Source organism: Choloepus didactylus, chromosome 6, assembly GCF_015220235.1.
Source record: "Choloepus didactylus isolate mChoDid1 chromosome 6, mChoDid1.pri, whole genome shotgun sequence".
Lineage (NCBI taxonomy): Eukaryota > Metazoa > Chordata > Mammalia > Pilosa > Megalonychidae > Choloepus > Choloepus didactylus.
Genome location: NC_051312.1, coordinates 150684852 through 150705600, shown reverse-complemented (window position 1 = coordinate 150705600; position 20749 = coordinate 150684852). Strand labels below are relative to the sequence as shown.

Genomic DNA, 20749 nt, shown 5'->3' with positions numbered 1-20749 from the left:
CTTCCAACCACAGTGACTAGGAGAATGATGGTTCTACAAATGATACCGATTTCATAATCTGAGCAATAATACATCTAACTTCTTCCAGGCAAGAAGTACTCTCTCCATTGAGACCAGCCCTGATTCAGACAAGGCTCCATGCACGGGGTCATCCATGGAGAAATCAGCGCTTAAACTAAGAACTGGCCCTGGCTGAATAGGAGGCAGCGTGAAGGGCTGGAGCACCTTGTTTCCTCAGGCCCTGGCTGTACCACCCACTGTGCTTCCCACAGTGGCACCCTCTGTAACCAGCCTGGCATGTGGAACAGGCACCCAGCTAAAGTGCTTCAAGGAGAACACTCCCTTCCCCCTCCACACCAAGTGGGCTTTGTTTCTGCCCTAGCAGGGATGGGAACAACTTTTTGCCAAAAGAAAAGAAATGAAAACATAAAATGTACATTTTCCATGGGCCACATGTTCCAGGCTTGACAAATCACTTACATAATTGTGATACTATTCATTAGAACAGCACAGAGAATCTCAGGAAAGAACAGAAATGCCAGCCTGGGATTTGGCCCCCCAGAGTCCTGGCCCAGAAAGAAAGGGAAGGGAGTTTGCCCGGTGGTCCCCTGGATCTGTTTCTTGCTTCAACAGTGTTTGAATGAACAGGCCTGGGGACACTTCCCTCCACCTCTTCAGCCTCAACCACCCTCCATTTGCCTCTCCAGTGGCAACCTCTGGGACCATCTTCTGGGCCAGCCCCTGTTTCCGGGACCAGTTAACACCGTTTTATGTAGTTAGCTTCTCATTGTCAACCAACCATGAGCTCCCAGATCTGTCAGAATTATTCTGCCAATGTGGAGGCCTCTGTCAGCCACCTGGTCAACCTGCATCTGTGGGCCTCCCACACCTACTTATCTCTGGGCTTCTATTTCAGCCACGACGAGGTAGCCCTGAAGGGTGTGGACCACTTCTTCCATGAGTTGGCGAAGGAGATGCACGAGGGCACTGAGCATCTCTTGAAGATGCAAAACCAGCCCAGTGGCCATGCCCTCTTCCAGGACATGCAGAAGCTATCCCAAGATGAGTGGGATAATACCCTGGAAGCCATGGGAGCATCCCTGGTCTTGGAGAAGAGCCTGAACCAGGCCATTTTGGATCTGCATGCCTTGGGTTCTGACAACACAGACCCTCATCTCTGTGACTTCCTAAAGAACCATTTCCTAGATGAGGAGGTAAAACTCATCAAGAAGATCGGCAATCACCTGACCAACCTCTGCAGGCTGGTGGGCCCACAGGCTGGACTGCACAAGTATCTCTTCAAAAGGCTCATCTTCAAGCACAACTAGGCACCTCCTGAGCCCAGAGGCCTTTAGGGGGCCCTTCTGCATTCCCCTGGCAGCCAGGATTTTGCCTGAGCCCCTCCCTCCAGCCAGGAGGCATCTTTTTAACCAGCCACCTTGTCACCCTCTAACAAGCCCTGAACCAGGTGTAAACAATAAAGCTTTTTGCAGCAGAACAATGGAAGGAAGGAAGGAAGGAAGGAAGGAAGGAAGGGATAATAGGTGAGTGGGAGTCTTCTCTGTTTCCAGCTTCCAGACCCAGGTGGCAACCCCTGCCCCTACAGACTAAGGGAATCAGCCCCACAGACAACAGTGTAAGAGGAACTTTGAGACAACAGGTAAGGAAGGGTGAGCACATTCTTCCCAGGATGCTTGGGATGCTTTAACCCTTTGAAGGTCGGTGTGACAAATCCATCTTTGTTGGGGAAAACAGTGATTTCACTCAACGAATGGTTCCAGTTCAAGTGCCATGATCCTGGCTTGAGTATACAACTTCCAAACAAGTCATTCCCCAAACCAAAACTAATTAGTCTTGCTTCTTTGTTTCTCACAGACTGTGATGGTTTGAAGATGTATGTACCCCAGAAAAGATCACATTCTTAAAACTAATCCATTCCTGTGGCTGTAGACCTACTATGGGTAGGACCTTTTGATTAAGAGTCCTTTACAAGAGATGAAATTCAGAGAAATTGAGGGAGAAAAAGTCAGAGAGGCTGAGAGAGAAGCAGCCAGAAGCTGAAAGCAATGAAACCTGGGACAGAAGGACCAGCAGATGCCAGACATATACCTTGCCATGTGTGCCAGTTTGGATATATTATGTCCCCCAAGATCTTTTAATCCAATCTCCTGCGATATTGGGATTAGGTTGTTTCCATGGAGATGTGACCTGCTGTTCCACTTTGCTAATGCTGCCAGAATGCAAAATACCAGAAATGGATTGGCCTTTGTAAAGGGGGTTTATTTGGCTGCATAGTTACAGTCTTAACGCCATAAAGTGTCCAAGGTAAAGCATCAATAGAGTACCTTCACTGAAGAATGGCCATTGTCATCCAGAAAACCTCTGTTAACTGGGAAGGCACGTGGCTGGTGTCTGCTTGCTCCCAGGTTGCGTTTCAAAATGGCATTCTCCAAAATGTCTGTGTCAGCTTCCAATGGCTGTCTTCGAGATGTGTCTCTCAGCTGCAGCTAGCAGTGAGCTCCTTCTGTCTGAGCTTTTATAGGGCTCCAATGAACTAATCAAGTCCCATGCTGAATGGGCAGGGCCACATCTCCATGGAAATTATCTAATCAGAGTTATCACCTACAGTTGGGTGGGTCACATCTCGATGCAAGCATTCAATCAAAGAATCCAACTTAATCAACACTAATATGTCTGCCCCACAAAATTGCATCAAAGATAATGGCATTTTGGGGGACACAATACATCCAAACTGCCACACCCACCCAACTGTGACACCTTTGGTGAGGGTGCAACCTCTGATTGAATGTTTCCATAGAGGTGTGGCCCCACCCATTCAGCATGGGTCTTGATTAGTTCACTGGAGTCATATAAAAGAGCTCACAAACAGAAAGACCTCAGAGCTGCAGCAAAGACAAACACTTTGAAAACAGCCATCAGAAGCTGATGCTGACAGTTTGGAGAATGCCATTTTGAAATGCAACCTGGCAGCAAGCAGACACCAGCCATGTACCTTCCCAGCTAACAGAGGTTTTCCGGCTGCCAATGGACTTTCTCCAGTGAAGGTTCCCTATTGTTGATGCCTTACCTTGGACACCTTATGGCCTTAAGACTGTAACTTTGTAACCAAATAAACCCCCTTTATAAAAGCCAATCCATTTCCGGTATTTTGCATAATGTCAGCATTAGCAAACCAGAACACCATGTGATAGAGGAGCCCCAGATCGCTGGTAACCAGGCTTCAGGGAGAAAGCATTGCCTGTTGATGCCTTAATTTGGACATTTTCACAGCCTCAGAACTGTAAACTTGTAAGTTAATAAATCCCCATTGTAAAAGCCAACGCTTTTCTGGTATATTGCATTTCTTCAACTTTAGCAAACAAAAGCACAGATTTTCTAAAGTTAGCCACTTTCAACATAGTCACATTCAGGGAGCTAATTTTTACATGACTTTTATTTTGCTCTGTTTTATCTTGTTATCAAATCTGCTGTCCATTTCTGGATGACCCTTGGCAAACTATATCAGTGGAAAATATTAACTTTGCCCTCTTTGACCTTGAAAATTTGGCAACAACATCAAATTTTCTCCAGGTCTCTCTTGTGAAATGCCTTATAATCATTTTCCTCAACACATGCTCCAGAGCACTCACAGAGCTACTTCAGAGAGGGGGCCTTCTTCAAGCCTCTTTCTTCCTCTAAATTTCTGCATAGTTTCTGATCCCTCTTTGGTTTCTCCTCTACATTTTATTACATTGCATCTCAACAACTGTGCCCTCCATTGTATACTAGGACAGATAAGACACCCAGTAAATATTTGATAAATGGGGTAATTGTGACTGAGTTCCTTCCCATCTTTTCCCTTTTCATTCTTTTCCTTTGCATTCTCTCATCACTGACTCCATATGCTATGGGCTTCCAACTGAGACATTTTCTGCTTTCTGAGATTTTGTAAATTGTCCCTTACCTGTACCAGAGTCTCTCAACTCTATCAAAAAGTTCTTAAACAAAACAGACATCATTGCACCTACACCAATGGATGCTCACTTTTCCTTTTCCATTCAATTATATGCATTTATTGACTACCTGTTATGGTCCCAGCATTGATCTAAGAAAACAGATGAAGTTCCAGCTCCAATGTAGCTTATATTCTCGTGGTAGAAGATCAATGATAAACAAATAGACAAACCAATAAATTATATACTAAGAAGAATAGTAAAGCAGAGTAATAGGGGGTAACTAGACCTTTTCCAAGCCTGAATGAAAATAGATCTTCACTCACTGCCTTCATATTTATCGAACGCCTAAACCTCTCAGTCCTTTAGAAGCAGAGGCATTGAGAGAGCTGAGCCACAACCTCTGCTTCTGCTGACAAGCTCAAATGGGGACAATAGTAGTGTCTACCTCATGAGGATTAAATAAAAGAGATAATCCATGTAAAGTGCCCAGTGCAGGGTATGGTACACAAAGTCTGCTAAATAAATGGCAGCAAGAAAAACTTGTGATGGGGGAGCTGCCACTGGCAAAAGCCATCTCACTTGCTCTGATTTTAGTTTGCTCTCCCTATTATTTATGCTTCTCAGGCAGCCCATGGCTTTGTGAGCAATTGACCCTTGAACTGAGAAGCTGCTTCTGACAAAGACCTAGACAGAGAGTGACATAATAAATAAATGGAATGGGTTGGAAAGGAATGCCGACTTAACCTGACAGTAGCTGGTTCCTCCCTGGGGCTTCTCTTCACCCACAAGGACTCACCAGTTATCTGACAAATGAGCAAGCCTGGAAGTGAGGGAGTTCTACCTGATGGGCAGTCCTTGGTCAATGTGGACAGGAATCAATAGATAAATACACAGAAAATTCTGAGGTACCTTCTACACAGTTTCACAGAGAACTTCCCTGAGCCAGACTAAGCCCCAGTTGCCCACAGCAGCTCAACTACATATCCTTGGCTTCCCCTCTTTCTGTGTTCAGTCTCCCAATCCCCCACTCCTGTTCATTGGAATTACTTCCTAAAATAAGTATAGCACAAAGCCCTTGGATCAAGCTCTGTTTTTTGGAAGAATTCAGGTCAAGACAATCACCCTATCTATGTACTGGTATCTCAAAAGGAAAGAAGATTCTATCTCCAATACTATGTATCTTTGCAATCAACTGTAATCTCTTCTCCTCTTCATATCTCTTTCAAGTTAAGAAGTCCAAATCTCAAAAATAGATTACCCTGCAGTTTTTCTACCAAGGATTACTTGAACTGGTCTTTCAGTATACATTTGCTTCCAGCTTAGCCAAGCTTTTCGTTGCTGTTTCTGTATATGCAAGCATAATCCAGGAATTGCATCACTTGATCGAAAGTCTATGTTGCCTCCTCTAAATGTGATGGACCATGAAGAGACCAGATCTTAAGTTTCTTCAAGTTGGAAAACTCATTTGGGGGTTGCAGTCAACTTCTGTATTTTAGGATGCAGATTGTCCTTTAATTCTGGAAAGGAACATTCTGATGAACCATTTAGTAAAATACTGATGGTAAGATATCTGCCACCCCCACCCCACATTGCACGTGTATTTAAGCATATGCTTCAGACTAAGATGTTACATATTCCTTTGGGGCATGTAAATTGATTATTAAATAGCAGAATCATTGACCTGCATCATTAGAGAAAACTTTTTTCCTAAACCTAGGTTTAAGCTATCTTATAACTGAAATATTTTATTTGTCCTTGGGGAGAAGCAGAAAGATAATACATAGAGAAGCAATTACAAGATTACAAGGAGAGTTCAGCAGGAGTGGAGCATCACTCAGAGCCAGCACCAGGCTAGAATGGGAGTAGGTGGGGAACAAAGAAAGCTTCCTTAGGATCCCTAAAAATTATGCCATTTCTTACCTTCCCTTGATTCCCAATATCCCAGCACAGGTTTCTCCCCAACCTCTTCCACTTCCCCTCCTCATGAAGCTGAGAGAAAGAAAATCCCTACCAACAGAGAGCTCACCACCCTATTTTGTGCTTTATAGATATTTTGTAACTATTTATTGAAGTAATATATGAAATAGACTAGGAAACCAACCCCCATCACCAAATACAAAATTACACAAATACTGAATAAGAAGGCATGAAAAAGGAGGAAAAAGGGTTTTTTGTTCCTGCAAATTACTACCCTATTTCCTTTTTTGCATTCCTCGGTGGGCTCTGATAACATCTAGTTCCTTGGTATGTAAATATGAGTAGGGAGAATGATGGAAGAAGATATGAGGTTAGATATGTCTGGAAATACTGGCTAAATAAAGTATCATATACCACAAGGGGATAATACTATGTAGTTTCTCCCACATGTATTTAACCTTGATATTCTAGGGGAGAAGTATCTTGCAGAATAGTGTTTCTTGAGTCTAAGAGTCCCTGGAACACACTTTGGGAAAACACTATTTTAGTATCATCCTGATTTCTTCGTGGCTTTTGGCCCAAATTGCTTTCCCTGACCATCATCTAGCTCTCAGACAAAGATCAATCTGTTCTCATTCTCCTGATGAAGCTTCCTGGTAAGCATATATCAATGCATTTTCCCAAACATCCTCCTTACCCCTGCATCCTGAATTTGAAATTTAATTCAAGCCAAGACCTCCTAGCAGTTCTCAACTTTAGTCTTCTCAGAGTTGATTTCCAAGAGTCTTCTTAATTACTTTCCAAGAGTCTTCCAGATTTTCTCAATTTTTAACACATAACCTATAAAAACAGGGCATTGTTATTTACCCATTCATTGTCAAAAAGTAGGCACTAAGTGCCTATTATGTACAAGGCATCACAGGGATAAATAATTACATGACACAGTCTTGCCTCCAGGAGTGTAGAGTTTGATAATAGACGTAACTTTATATTAATAGACTAGGAATGAAGTAGGCCTGCGTTTAATCCTGGGTTCAAATCCTGATTCAAAACCTAGTTGCATAATCTTTCTATGATTTACCTCATGTGTTAAATGATGATAATTATACTTACTTCCCATCTTTGTTATGTTGACTAAACATGATGAAGTATGCAAAAGGATTTCGTACAGAACATGACACATCTTCTAGAAGTCGTGGCAGCATCAACAGGTGCAGCACTCTGTGGTATCTGCACAGCAGTCAACCCTGAGATAAGCCTGGTCCTTGGCCTCACTGAAAGCTCGAGAAGGTGACACTGTCACTGAACCTTGGGCTTGCCCAGGGGAGAAACTTTCACTTATGCCTTTGTTTTCCCTCAGGCACCTTGCATTGCTTGCTAGCTAAACACTAGCAAACCAAAGAGGAAGTAGCCTGAGCCAAGTATGAGTGGTCCATCTCTCCAGTCCTCTAGCCTGGCCCAGCCTTTGTGGTCTGGCCTGGTTCAAGCCAATACTTTCAACAAATCTTCATAACAACCCTATAATATTTTAGCACGTGTTTCGTCATTACCCACTTTTGAAAACTGAGTAAACTCAGGCTCAGAATATGTCAGTGCTTTGGCCAAGGTCAGCCTGCTAATGAGTGCAAAGCTAAAATGCTGAGTCTATTTCAGGAAGTCAGTAGAATATAAATTACTATGAGACAAGGTGGATGGTTAGGAGGCCATTGCATCAGTCCAGGCAACGGGTTGGTAGGGTCATTGCTAGGATGGTAGAAGTGGGAATGGAAAGGAAAGGACAGATACAAGAGATAATGAGAATGCAAAGCTGACATTTGGGGCAGAAGGACCAGGGAACCTTACAGAATCTATTAATTTCCAGCCTTTCCTCAGCTACTCCCTTCCTTATCCCCAAAAGAAAAGCACAAGCCCGCCTGCATAGTAACTGCCTTCAACAAGTTAGAAATCTGGAAGAGGAGGCAAGACAGACCACAAAAAGGACTCAGAGCCGAAGGTTCTCTCACACTCAGGTAGTCCAGATTCCACGATTAGTGCTGCCATTAAATAATTGCTTGCTTTGGGCAAGTCACAGAACTTTGTTAGATCACACTTTCTTCATCCATCACTCAATCATGCATATATTCAATAAATACTTTTCATTGTATATTGTGAGCCAAGCACTGCAGCAGGCACTGAAATGCAAATGACCCTGAACTCAGGGTAGTGAGAGCCAAGTGGAAGAGAGACTTGCCTGCAGACGATTCTAGTTCTGTAGCAGACCCCTCGCTCTCATCCCCCACAATCAGTCAATCGCCAACTCCTGTCTCTTTGACCTCCAAAGCATACCCTGAATCTACTCACCTCTCAGTCCTATCCCCACCTGTGATGGTTAGGTTCATGTGTCAACTTGGCCGGGGGATATTCCCCAGCTGTCAGGTCAAGGAAGCACTGGTCTAGCAATTGCTGTGAGGATGTTTGTGGCTGGTTAATAAACCAACAGGCTGGTTTATTAAATCTTCAGTCAATTGGCTGCAGCTGTGACTGATGACTCACTGAAGGGCATGTCTTCCACAACGAGAGAATGCAATTGGCTGGATTTAATCCAATTAATCAGTTGAAGACTTACAAGCGAGACAGATAGAGGACCTTCACTTCTTCTTCAGCTGCCCAGCGAAGCGTTTCCTGAGGAGTTCATCAAAGTTGCCAGTTCGTTTCCTGAGGAGTTCATCGGACATCTTCCTTGGAGTTGACAGTTTGCTGACTGCCCTACAGAATTTGGACTCATGCATACCCACAGTTACGTGAGTCACTTTTATAAATTTTATAGTCATAGATACCTCTCATTGATTCTGTTTCCCTAGAGAACCCTAACAAATACACCACTCTCCAGGTCAAAGCCAAGGTTCAGAAGCCAAGGTTCAGAACCCAGGCTTCACTGACTCCATCAGCCAAGCAGAAGCCTGAAGAGTCAGGGAAGGCCTCACCTGCTGTAGTCATGCTAACTTGAAGCCTTGAAAAAGAGGGTATTTCCAGGCAAGAGGAGTGACAACAAGTATTCTCCAAAGCAGCCACCTAGGGTGCAGCGACAGGGAGACCAAAAGCTTCAAGAAGCACGGTTTGCGATGCTCTAACAAGACATTTGCAAAAGAAATCACAGATTATTAAAAATCCCATTATGCATGTAATTGTTTCAAAAGGAGGGAAAGTTAGGAGCTAGAGAGTTTGAGTATCACGATAACAAAGTCATGTTTCCTGCAGGACTTTCAATAATAAAAGTGTTTTTAGTAGCTATAGGTGCATGCCCATAAAACCAATACATCATTAAGTAAATCCAGCCATTGATGCATCTAATTTTCAACCCAAGAGGAATGGCAGTTCTTTTTTTATCACCCCCGGCACTATCATACCACAGCTGTTTATCATTCTTCAGTATGGAAAATAAAACAGAAACCTCTCAACAAAGCAGTAGTGTTGCACATAACCTCCCCATACAAATGCAGTTGCTGGGCAGATTAGGAAACCTACCTCAGTTTCTCAGTCTGTAAAACAAGGATAGTATTTAGGACCCACTTCAAAGAGTTGTAACGAGGGTTACATCAGCAAATATTTGTCAAGTGTTTAGAGTATTGTCTGAGCTGTAAGAGTGGTATTAAATAAACGTATAGTTAGCTATCTAAACTGATCAGGTGTATCCAATTCCTCTTATGAAAATAACTGATGTGGGAAAACAATGTCAAAAGTAAAGAAAGGGAAAGGGGCAGGAGATGAGTCTATCTCAGCAAGGAAGATATACAAAAAGAGGGAGTCAGGCTAAGGTCCGCTCCAGCTATAAGGTATGTTAGACTGAATATGCTTTCTCCTGAATAAAGGTGTTTATGCACATATATTTATATACATATAAATACTTAATAACTGTCCCCCTTAAAAACCAGAGTCTGAATCAGAGGTCAATACTTAAGAAATCCATTGTGTTAGTCAGGGTTCTCTATCTAGGGAAACAGAACCAACAGGAAATATCCGTAAATATGAGGTTTTTATAAAAATGGCTCATGCAACTGTGGGGAAGCACAAGTCCAAACTCCATAGGGCAGGCCATGAGCTGGCAACTCTGATGAAGGTCCTTGATGAACTCCCTGCAAGATGCTGGCTGGCTGAAGAGGTGAAGTTCTCTCTTCTCCTGTAAGTCTTCGACTGATTGGATTAAATCCAACTGATTGGATTCCCTCATTGCAGAAGACACTCCCTTAGTTGATTGTAGATATAATCAGCCACAGATGCAATCAATTGACTGATGATTTAATGAGCCAGCCATGAAATGTCCTTGCAGTGACTATTACACCAGTGCTTGCTTGACCAGACAACTGAGCATCACCTGGCCAAGGTGACACTTGAATCCCACCACTGCAGTCCACCTCTTGTCAACTGAAAACCATACACATCACCTTAAACCATGCCCAGTCTCTAAGTAGAACACAAAAACCGATATATGTTTCACCTAACAATACTCAGCTCTCCTGTGTAGAACTAGAAATGCACTAAATCTCTCCAGACTAGGGTGCAAGTCCTTGAGTAACAGTCACTCTTAAACTTGATATCCTATAACTTAAATACTACAAAATGAATAATAAAACTTATGTCATATGATAAGTGGATAACAGGCAAGAAAAGAAAGACATTTGCTTTATGTATAAACACAAACATACTCATAACAAGGAGGAAATATCCATGCCATCATAGTCCTCATTTCTGTAACTCATCATGTGGTCATAGTTCATATTCATCATTACCTTCTTCCACTACCCATTCCATGTCCCCTTTACCCTCAGCAAGCACTTCAGCTGGCCATAGTTCTTTGCCTGGTGGGGTGACCCAAACCTTCATTCCTGAAGTTTCTGGGCCATTGGTAGTCCTGCCTGGATTGGGGTGTTGCAGTTTTCCATTGACTTTTATCACACAGCATAGTAGTACTAAGAGACACCCTAGAGGATCTCCTCTATTCCAGGAAAACTCTTCTTTACCTCCATTGTGTAATTGTAGTCCTATTTCTGCTTGATAATGAGGATCAATCACCCCAGCCAGTACAGTAATCCCCTTCCTTTCCTGTTGATTCAGAGGCATGAGAAGCCAAAACTGGCCAGGTGGTAACCTTCACTTCCAGTTCAATGGAATTATTTTTGTGTCTCCTGGTGGGAGCGCTTCTCTTTTTGGAACTTAGACCTGTATACCAGCAGAGCTTAAGACTGCACAGGCAGGAAGCAAAAATTTCCCTAGTGGATCACTAGGAGTGATAGTGAGTGGTGCCACTCCTGTTTCCACCCCTTGATTCCTGGACCTGTGAATCCTGGCTATGGGAGAAACAGCACCATAGAGTGGACACTGATTCAGAGCATACACAGCCTCCTGGAGAACACTGCCCCAGGCCTGCAAGGTATTGCCACCCAATGGATTCTGTAATTGAGTTGCCAAAAGGCCATTCCAACATCTATCAACCCAGTTGCCTCTGGATGATGGGGAACATGGTGAGACCAGAGAATTCCATGAGCATGTGCCCATTCCCTCACTTCATTTGCTGTGAACTGGGTTCCTTGGTCAGAAGCAATGCTGTGTAGAATACCATGATGGTAGATAAGGCATTCCATAAGTCCATGGATGGTAGTTTTGGCAGAAGCATTGTGTGCAGTGAAAGCAAACCCATATCCAGAGTATGTGTCTATTCCAGTTAGAGCAAATCGTTGTCTCTTCCATGATGGAAGTGGTCCAATGTAATCAACCTGCCACCCAGTAGCAGGCTGATCACCTCAGGGAACGGTGTCATATCAGGGACTGAGTGTGGGTCTCTGCTAATTGTAGATTGGGCACTCAGCAGTAGCAGTGGCCAGGTCAGCCTTGGTGAGTGGAAGTCATTTGTTGAGCCCATGCATAACCCCATCCCTACCACCATGACCACTTTGTTCATGAGCCCTTTGGGCAATGACAGGAGTGGCTGGAGAAAGAGGTTGATTGGTATCCATAGATCTGGTCATCTTATCCACTTGGTCATTAAAATCCTCCTCTGCTGAAGTCACCTTCAGGTGAGCATTCACATGGGATAAATATCTTCATGTTTTTTGTCCACTCAGAAAGCTCTCTCCACAAACCTCTTCCCCAGACTTCTTCATCACCAGTTTTCTAATCATGTTCCTTCCAAGTCCCTGGCCATCCATCCAAACCATTAACAACAGCCCATGAATCAGTATACAAATGCACTTCTGGTCAGTTCTCCTTCCAAGCAAAATGGACAACCAGGTGAACTGCTTGAATTTCCCCTCACCAATTTCCTTCAGGGACCTCCCAGAAAGTGGCTGCAGTGCTGTAGCTGTCCACTTTCAGGTGGTGCCTGCATATTGTGCAGAACCATCTGTAAACCAGGCCTGAGTTTTCTCTTCCTCAGTCAACTGATTTTAAGGAACTCCCAAGAAGCCATAGCTGGGTTGGGAAAGAGAAGGTATTGTGGCAGAAGTGGGGGCCATGGGCATTTGGGCCACTTCCTCATGTAGTTTACATGTGCCTTAAGGACCTGCTTGAGCCCTACCTCATATATACCATTTTCATTTTATGACGGAGTGCTACTGTGCACACCCAACTTTATGGCATGGTGGGTCAGGCAACACCCAGTTCGTGATAGGTAACTCAGGTATCATAGTAACTTGGTGGCCCATGGTTAAGCATTCTGTCTCTACTAAGACCCAATAATACACCTGAAGCTGTTTCCCAAAAGGAGAGTAGTTATCTGCAGAGGATTGTAAGGCTTTACTCCAAAATCCTAAGGGTCTGCACTGTGATTCTCCCATAGGAGCCTGCCAAAGGCTCCAAATAGCATCTCTATTTGCCACTGACACTTGCAGCACTATTGGATCAGCTGGATCATATGGTCCAAGTGGCAGAGCAGCTTTCACAGCAGCCTGGACCTGTCACAGGGCCTCTTCTTGTTCAGGTTCCCACTGAAAACTAGAAGCTTTTTCTGGTCAGTTAGTAAGTGGGCTGAAGTAGCACACCTAAATGAGGAATATGTTGTCTTCAAAATTAAGGAGGCCAACTAGATATTGTGCCTCTTTTTTGGTTGTAGGAGGGGCCAGATGCAACAGTTTATCCTTCACCATAGAAGGGATATATCGACATAACCCACACCACTGGACACCTAAAAATTTTGCTGAGGTGGAAGGAACCTGTGTTTTTGTTGGATTTATCTCCCACCCTCTGACACACAAATGTCTAGAGTAGCCGCTACTTCTTGGTCACTAGGTCCAAACAACATGATATCATCAATATAGTGGACCAGTGTGATGTCTTGTATGAGGAAAAAAGATCAAGGTCCTTGCAGACAAGATTATGACATATAACCCTGAGGTAGCACAGTGACTGTAAACTGCTGGCCTTACCAGGTGAATGCAAACTGTTTCTGGTGGTCCTTACTAACAGCTATTGAGAAAAAAGCATTGCCAGCTCAATACCTGCATGCCAGGTACAAGACAATGTGTCCATTGCTCAAGCAATGATACCACATCTGGAACAGCAGCTACAATTGCAGTCACCACCTGATTAAGTTTATGATAATTCACTGTCATCCTCCAAGACCCATTTGTTTTCTTCACAGGACAAACAGGAGAGTTGAATGGGGATGTGGTGGGAATCACCACCTCTCCATCCTTTAAGTCCTTAAGAGTGGCATTAATCTCTGCAATTCCTCCAGGTATCCAGAATTGCTTATGATTTACTATTTTGCTAGGCAGGGGCAGTTCTAATGGCTTCCACTTGGATTTTCCTACCATAACAGTCCTCACTCCAAGAGTCAGGGAACCAATGTGGGGATTCTGCCAGTTGCTGAGTCTGTCTATTCCAATTATGCATTCTGAAACTGGGGAGATAACCACAGAATGGTTCTGGGAACCCATAGGACACACTGTGAGACAGACCTGAGCTACAACTCCATTCATCACCTGACCTCCAAAAGTGACTTTTCGGTTCTCCTGGAAATTAATGTCACTTCTGAACCAGTGTCTAATAATCCCCAAAATATCTGATCATTTCCTTTTCCTCAATGCAGTTACCCTGGTAAAAGGCCATAGGTCACCCTGGGGAAGTCTGGGAGGAAGATTAACAGTATAAATTTTTGGCAGTATAACAGGGTCCTTCCCCAAGGGTACCCAGCCTTCTCCTTATTCAAGAGGCTCTAGGTCTGCAAACTATCTCAAGTCTTGGAATTAATTAAGGGGCTGTGACTCTCTGTTTTTGTAATTCAAGTTAGACTTTTGTTCACTTGACCTAGAATTCTTCTGTTTATACAGCTCAAACAAGAATTTAGTAGACTGCCCATCTATTTTACTTGTAGGTACTCCTTGATCTACTGGCCAACACCATAAGTCTCTGAGAGTGAGATTATTTTGACCACTATTTTGGGTCTGCTGTCCATTATAGTAGCCATGCCCACCTTGCCTTTGGCAATTAAGTGCTGCCACATGTTTTTTGCTGACTCAGGACCTGATTATCCCCATTGTGTTTAAGGATTCCAGCTCAGTGACAGGAGTTCCCACAGTAATATCTGACCTATGAAGAAGGGTGACTACAGAGCTCTGCGGGGATGATGGAGCTATTCTCACAAATTTATTCCTTACAAGCCTGGTAAAAATGTGTCCTCTGGATATTCCTGGGCTGTGTGAGCAGGTCTTCCATGGTAAATCCACTCTAAGGTTCCAATCTCTCTAAACTTTTGGATCCCCTCCTTTATAATATAACAGGGCAGTTCTGGTATTTAGACCTCAGGTGATGTCAGCCACCTTTTGATCATATTTCAGCCAACCACCCAAACTCTTGATACCCTGTCTAACCCCTCAAGCTACAACAATGAATGCAGAATCTCTACTAGTGGGCCCAAATCAATAAATTCAACCTGATCCAACTTTATATTCCTTCCACCATTATCCCACACCCTTAATATACATTCCCGTATATATTCCCCAGATTTCTGTCTATATAAATTGGAAAACTCATGCAGTTCTTTAGAAGTATAGCATACTTCCTTATGGGTCACACTTTGTACCTCACCTTTCATGGCCTGTTGGGACTTTTTATAGGTCTTGAAGTAAAGACTGGGGGGGGGGGTGGTCTTGAAAATAATTGGAAGTATCCTTCAACCCAATTGCCTCAGGGCATTCCATTGCAGTTTCATCTGGTGAAACAGGATTAAACTCTCCAGACAGAGGCATGAGGGCTTTTTCCTCAGGGGAGGTGATTATAGGTTTAGCAGGCACTGAAGGATTAATCTCTTAAGGTGGAGGTTGGTTGGCAGGCTCCTCAGAGCAGACTGGAGGTCAGGAAGCTGTTTCCTTAAAGCAGGCTGGAGGTTGGGTAGCTGTCTCCTCAGGGCAGACTGGAGGGGGTGGGGCTGTTTCCTCAAGGCAGACCATTACAGCTGTATCTAACAAAGACTCAGCAGAATCCAGGGTTCCAATGTCTTCACTGCCATTATCATCAATCCATATGTCCCCATCCCAAGTTTCAGGATCCCATTCCTTTCCAACCAATGCCTTTACTTTAACAGCAGGCACCCTGTGAGTTTGAGATTTTAGTTTACATTGTAAATCTGCTACTCACACAATGAGACTCTGGGTCTGGTTTTCAGAGATCTCAAGCCTGCAGCCACAGGAGATAAGATTTTCTTTCAGGGCCCACATAGAAATCTTTACTTCTGTTATCGGCATTTAAGTTTCAATTTGAAGCCTTCAGCTCATCCCTTTCTCCTATAACTTTATCCAATATATCTATGAACAACATCATTATACTTCTTAACTCCACAAAACTCTGTTATGGTGTCAAAAACACCGCCACCCAGAGCCTTGCCTCACATAAGAGTAGTAGGAGAATCAAATGGTGATATTTTGCATATCTCCATTGCCAACTCACACCATGGACTGTCAGTGCCATCTTGATTATTGGAAATGGAGTCATTAGGGCCTTGAATCTAATCAGAATAGAAAACCAATAGTAAAAGCCCATTTTAAGATTCTGTTTCTCAAAAACCACTCCCAGTACCAAGTTGTATTAGTCAGAATTCTCTGGGGAGAGAGAACCAACAGGAGATGTCTGTAAATATGAGGTTTTATGTAAGTGTTTCACACAACTGTGGGGAAGCATGAGTCCAAATTCTATTGGCAGGCCATGAGCTGGCAACTCCGATGAAGGTCCTCAATGAACTCCCCACAAGAGGCTGGCTGGCTGAAGAAGAGATGAAAGTTCTCTCTCTTCTCCCTTAAAAGTCTTCAACTGATTGGATTCTCTCATTGCAGAAGACACTCACGTAGTTGTTCGTAGATGTAATCAGCCAAAGATGCAATCAATTGACTGATGATTTAATAAACCAGCCTTCTGATTCATTAACAAGCCACAAAACATCCTTGAAGTAATGGTTAGGCCAGTGCTTGCTTGACCAGAAAACTGGGCACCATCACCTGGCTAAGGTGACACATTAACTAATTGTGCTCTACTTAAAAATGTAAGAGGTTACAAACCTCAAATTGGGTCCTGTTAGAGATTGAATCATGTCCCCCACAAAAGGCATGTTCAGGTCCCATCCCTGGTCCTGTGAGTGTGAACCGATTTGTAAATAGGATCTTTGGAGAGGTTATTCATTAAGATGTGCCCAAACTGAATGAAGGGGGTCCTTAATCCAATATGATGGCAGTCCTCATAAGCAAAGGAAATTGAACACAGAGAGAAGCCGCAAGGGAAGCATGAAGCTGGAAGTCAAAGGAACCAGAAAAAAAGGAAAAGATGCCACCATATGCATTCCCATGCGACAGAAAAGCCAAGGAACCCCAAAGTTTGCTGGCCAGTCAGAAGATACTGACCCTGGGAGGAAGCCAGCCTTCTAGCCTCTGAAACAGTGAGCCAATAAATTCCTGTTGTTAAGCCCACCCATTGTATGGTATTTGTTTTAGCAGCTAGGAAACTAAGACAGGTCCACTCCCAGAATCTGGTCAGTAAACTGAAAACAATAAGAACATAAATGACTGAGATTCTCCATGTGTCTAAATAAATCACTCAGGAGATGGTTGTAAATGGGCTGGTGATGGCAGTAGTGCTTCTCCCCATTTTCCACCAAGGACAACAAGATGCCTAACAAATTCAATTAAGGATCCTAGAGTATCCCCCAAGTCCAGGGTGTCTCCCCGGGAAAACACATTGGAATGCAGCTTATGGAAACCTCATTCAGTTGAATTGCAATATTTATGAGGTACTGTTGTATTGTCATAACAGAGGGTGGGGGTCCCCAGGAGTCTGGAAAAGTAAGAGCCCAGCACTCTCTGGGGTGTCTCCACCCCAGCCTGGGGCTCTGTTTCTCAACCATCAGTTCTGTTAGGTTGAAGCACACCTTGAGGGCAGCCGATTAGCTTTGGCCTAATTCCAAGATCTCCAAGGAAAATCTTCTCTGTCACTTAGTGTATCCTCAGCAGAGATGCTAAACAAGAGGGCCAGCCTTACAAAGATGAGTGGCCTCACTCAGCTCTGTAACGGGAACTTGTCCACAGCAAATCAGTAAATTGGTTTTCTAGCCTTCTGCTGGGGTCTGAATCTAACCTTTTGCTAGCTGGAAGACTGAGCAAACCATTTAACATCTCTTGGTCTTTATTCCTCATTGTCAAGGGGATAATAGTGCCATCCTCACTGGTCATTGGGAAGATTAAAATGTAATAATCCAGGAAAAATGCTTTGCATTTTGTGTCCAATAAATGCTGCAAATTTTCATTAGTTAGTATGATTAAATCCTGACTGATGAGCATCATTCTGTTTGATCTTCTCTGGATGAACCATTGAAATCAAATTTTAGATCTAAAAAGTTGTCCAGTGTTTCAGTTTTACCTGGCCCCATTAAAATTCAGTTGTCCATGCTTAACCAGATGCTTTCTCTCTATAACTCTTAACAGCAAGACTAACCTTAAGATTGCTCATGTTTGCCCAGGAAGAAATGATAACTTTTTGAATAAATACACCACTGTATAAAGTAAAATATTTAATGTTAGAGAACTATTCTCAGAGTCCCTGAGTGACCCAGCCTAGGTCAATGTTTTCCTAGAGTAAAACCATTTAACAGACAATGTTAGAACCTGTTAGGACCAGAGAGGCGAACTGTCTTTCCAACTCTATTATTTTATAGTTGAGAAATCTGAGACTAGAGGGAAGTAGCTTTCTTTGGTTTTTGTGATTTACGATAAGATGCAATTCCTATTATGTTGCATAAGTTCACAAATCATTTACAACACAGGAGAGCTGTAAGGAGAATTGCTGAGTCATAAACTTGAACTCAGAAGACTCAGGCTTGAACCCACTTCTGTGGGAGTGACCATGAGAGCCACTAACCTCTTTCTTGGCCTCCATTCCTATTCTGATAAGTAGGAAATAGTTATGGTAACACCACCCTTTGTGCTTCTCAAGGTTATCATGAAGATGGGACAGAATGAAATGTGAAGCTGTTTTGTAAACTCTGAAGTATCAGGTAAACAGAGTGGATTGTTTCACTGCGGACTTCCAAGCCACCTTCTACAAGTTAGTTCTTGTAATCCCCAAGAAAGAGGCAACAATGCAGGTGGCATTAAGTTAGTAGTGGCACCAGGAACACAGACAGGGGGTGACAGATATAATAAGGTCATTGGGTTGGTCTAAGAAAGCTTTTTGAATTAACAACAGGGAACTTACTCACTTGGTCTATTTCTCCTACATTCTCTGCCCCCCACCCCCAACCATTCTTAACACATTCAAAAAAAAAAGGAGAGCTGAGAATGGGCTTATAAAAATAGATGATAAATCATAAAGCAGTCAAATCTGTTGTAGGGAATGGGAAACACATGGCAGCTCATTCTAATGAACTATCGGACATGTTGCGCTGGGCTGGGTATTTCCAGTGTTTTACACTTGACTTGTCCCAGGCTACTGTCTCACCATAGCAACTCAAGTTTACCAGAAAGTGGAAAAGTCTGCATTTGAGAGAGTTAAAGGGGTGTGATACGATTCAGCTAACCACAATTAAGAAAAAAGAAGCAGCAGCCAAATTTTCCCCTCTCTGAGAACATCCTTTGGGAGATACTCTCTCCCTCTCTCCTCCAAATACACCTCATTCTCTCTCCCCACCTCCCTAAACACTCCTTTTCTATATACCTGTTTCTCAGCAACTGAAGAGGTGAGAGAACTTTGTTCTCTGCAAATGTCTGCTGTCTGTAAGCACCACGAGGGTGACAGAACTTATCGGTCTTGTTCTTTGTTGTGCCCAATGGCAGTTCAGTGAAATTTCTTGAATGAATGAACAAATGAATGAATGAGGTTCCTCCCTCCTTTCACTATGGAGCAGTAAGAGACCAGGCAGCAGGCTCTAAACCTCCAGGCCTAAGACTTCACAGACCAAGAGTCCAGCCCTGGCCCTGCACCCCCTGCCCCTCCCATTCCATGTGGGCTCGAGTCAGTCCCTTGCATCTCCTCTCTGAGCCTCTTCACAGCTCTACCCTTCATGGAGTGTTTAACTGAAGGACCTGCAGCACAACACTCAGACTTCTGTGGATGAGGCAGCTGCACCTGAGCTGCTTATCTTTTTGGGTTACAGGAATGACCCAAGCTAAAAGAAGAAAAGGTGTCCATGCTATCTGTCCCTCTCACCCAGATTCATATCTACCCATGACAATAAAGTGAGGGTGGAAACTGGGTCAACTGCCTGAATAATTTGAGGGACAGATCTCAGCCTGACGCCCCCATCTAGCCTAGCTGCCCAAACTAATTTAATTCATGTCACATTCACACGACTCTTCATGTCACTTAGCTCTTATGGGCAAAACTTGGAACTCTAAAAGACAGAATATTAAAGAGAACACCATTCCCCACCTCTAGAAGGGCCATACCAAGATCACATAAGAGACAGCTAGATCCTGCCCCTAACAGTCTCCAAAGAACATTTGACAACTTCTCCAGGCAATGTAGCTCAGTACACAGATACGATATTATCTTCAGAAACTCCATTCTAACAGGAATTCTCACTAATATACCACAGGAAGCCGTACAGGTCACAAAGCCTGGCTCTCCCCTCAGCACTTTGAAAACTGACTCTGATTGGCAGAAAAGACATTCATGGATCCCTGGGACAGGAACATGAAGACTTGGTTGATCTCTAGCTCCTTCTTGGGCATCACTTCCACTTCATAAGTAGACAAGTCAATAGAAAAGTTCAGGTAGCCAGATCACAGATGCACCAAACTACTGGGTATCAACCTAGATTCAGGCTCTCTTAGGGATTCTGAGTTGGGTGAAGAGGAATTTCGTGTACCTGGCCTATAGCCATGAACATTCAACTTTGAGGCAGTTGCTTTAGATTAGCCAAGTTAATGTTTAAAGGGGCTAAACTGCCAAAAAGCAGCTCAGACCTTCCTGCTTTCTCAAAGCCTTTTCAAAGAGGGCATCAATTGCCAGGTCATTAAGAAAAGTGAAATGTGCTCACTCTGCTAAGCTCCTTTTCCCTCAATGTTTCTTTGTCCCTAAGGGTTTCAACACACTCCATTTGACATTCTCTGTTCCTTTGATAAGAAGCTCTTAGAAGTTCATGGCAACTGAGATCACCCTCTTTCGGGAACCATGCTGAAGGAATTCTAGTAATTAGTTGAGCAACCTTGAACAAGTTGCTTCAATACCCTGAGTCTCAGTTTTCTCATCTGAAAATAGTGAGTAGTCAGTAAGACCTCTCCAATGACCTGTGAGTCTACAAGGGGCTGTGGAGGATGTGGAAAGAGAGTGGGCTTTGCAGTCACACATACTGGGTTTGAATTCCTGAATCCCCAAACCCAGAGTATGACTTTGTCAAGCCTCCATTTCCACCTTTGTACAAG

General features: G+C 43.4%; 1 protein-coding gene across 1 annotated transcript; it reads left to right on the top strand.

Moving 5' to 3' along the window:
- The first annotated feature begins 694 nt into the window (after positions 1–694).
- On the top strand, positions 695–1328 carry LOC119537861 (ferritin light chain-like). Its single transcript, XM_037840455.1, has one exon. The coding sequence runs from the start codon at positions 801–803 to the stop codon at positions 1326–1328; it is 528 nt and encodes a 175-aa protein (XP_037696383.1). The 5' UTR covers positions 695–800.
- Positions 1329–20749: the final 19421 nt, after the last annotated feature.

What these genes read in the sequence shown, in the direction of transcription:
- LOC119537861 (XM_037840455.1), top strand. Translation starts at nt 801, where the DNA reads ATGAGCTCCCAGATCTGTCAGAATTATTCTGCCAATGTGGAGGCCTCT.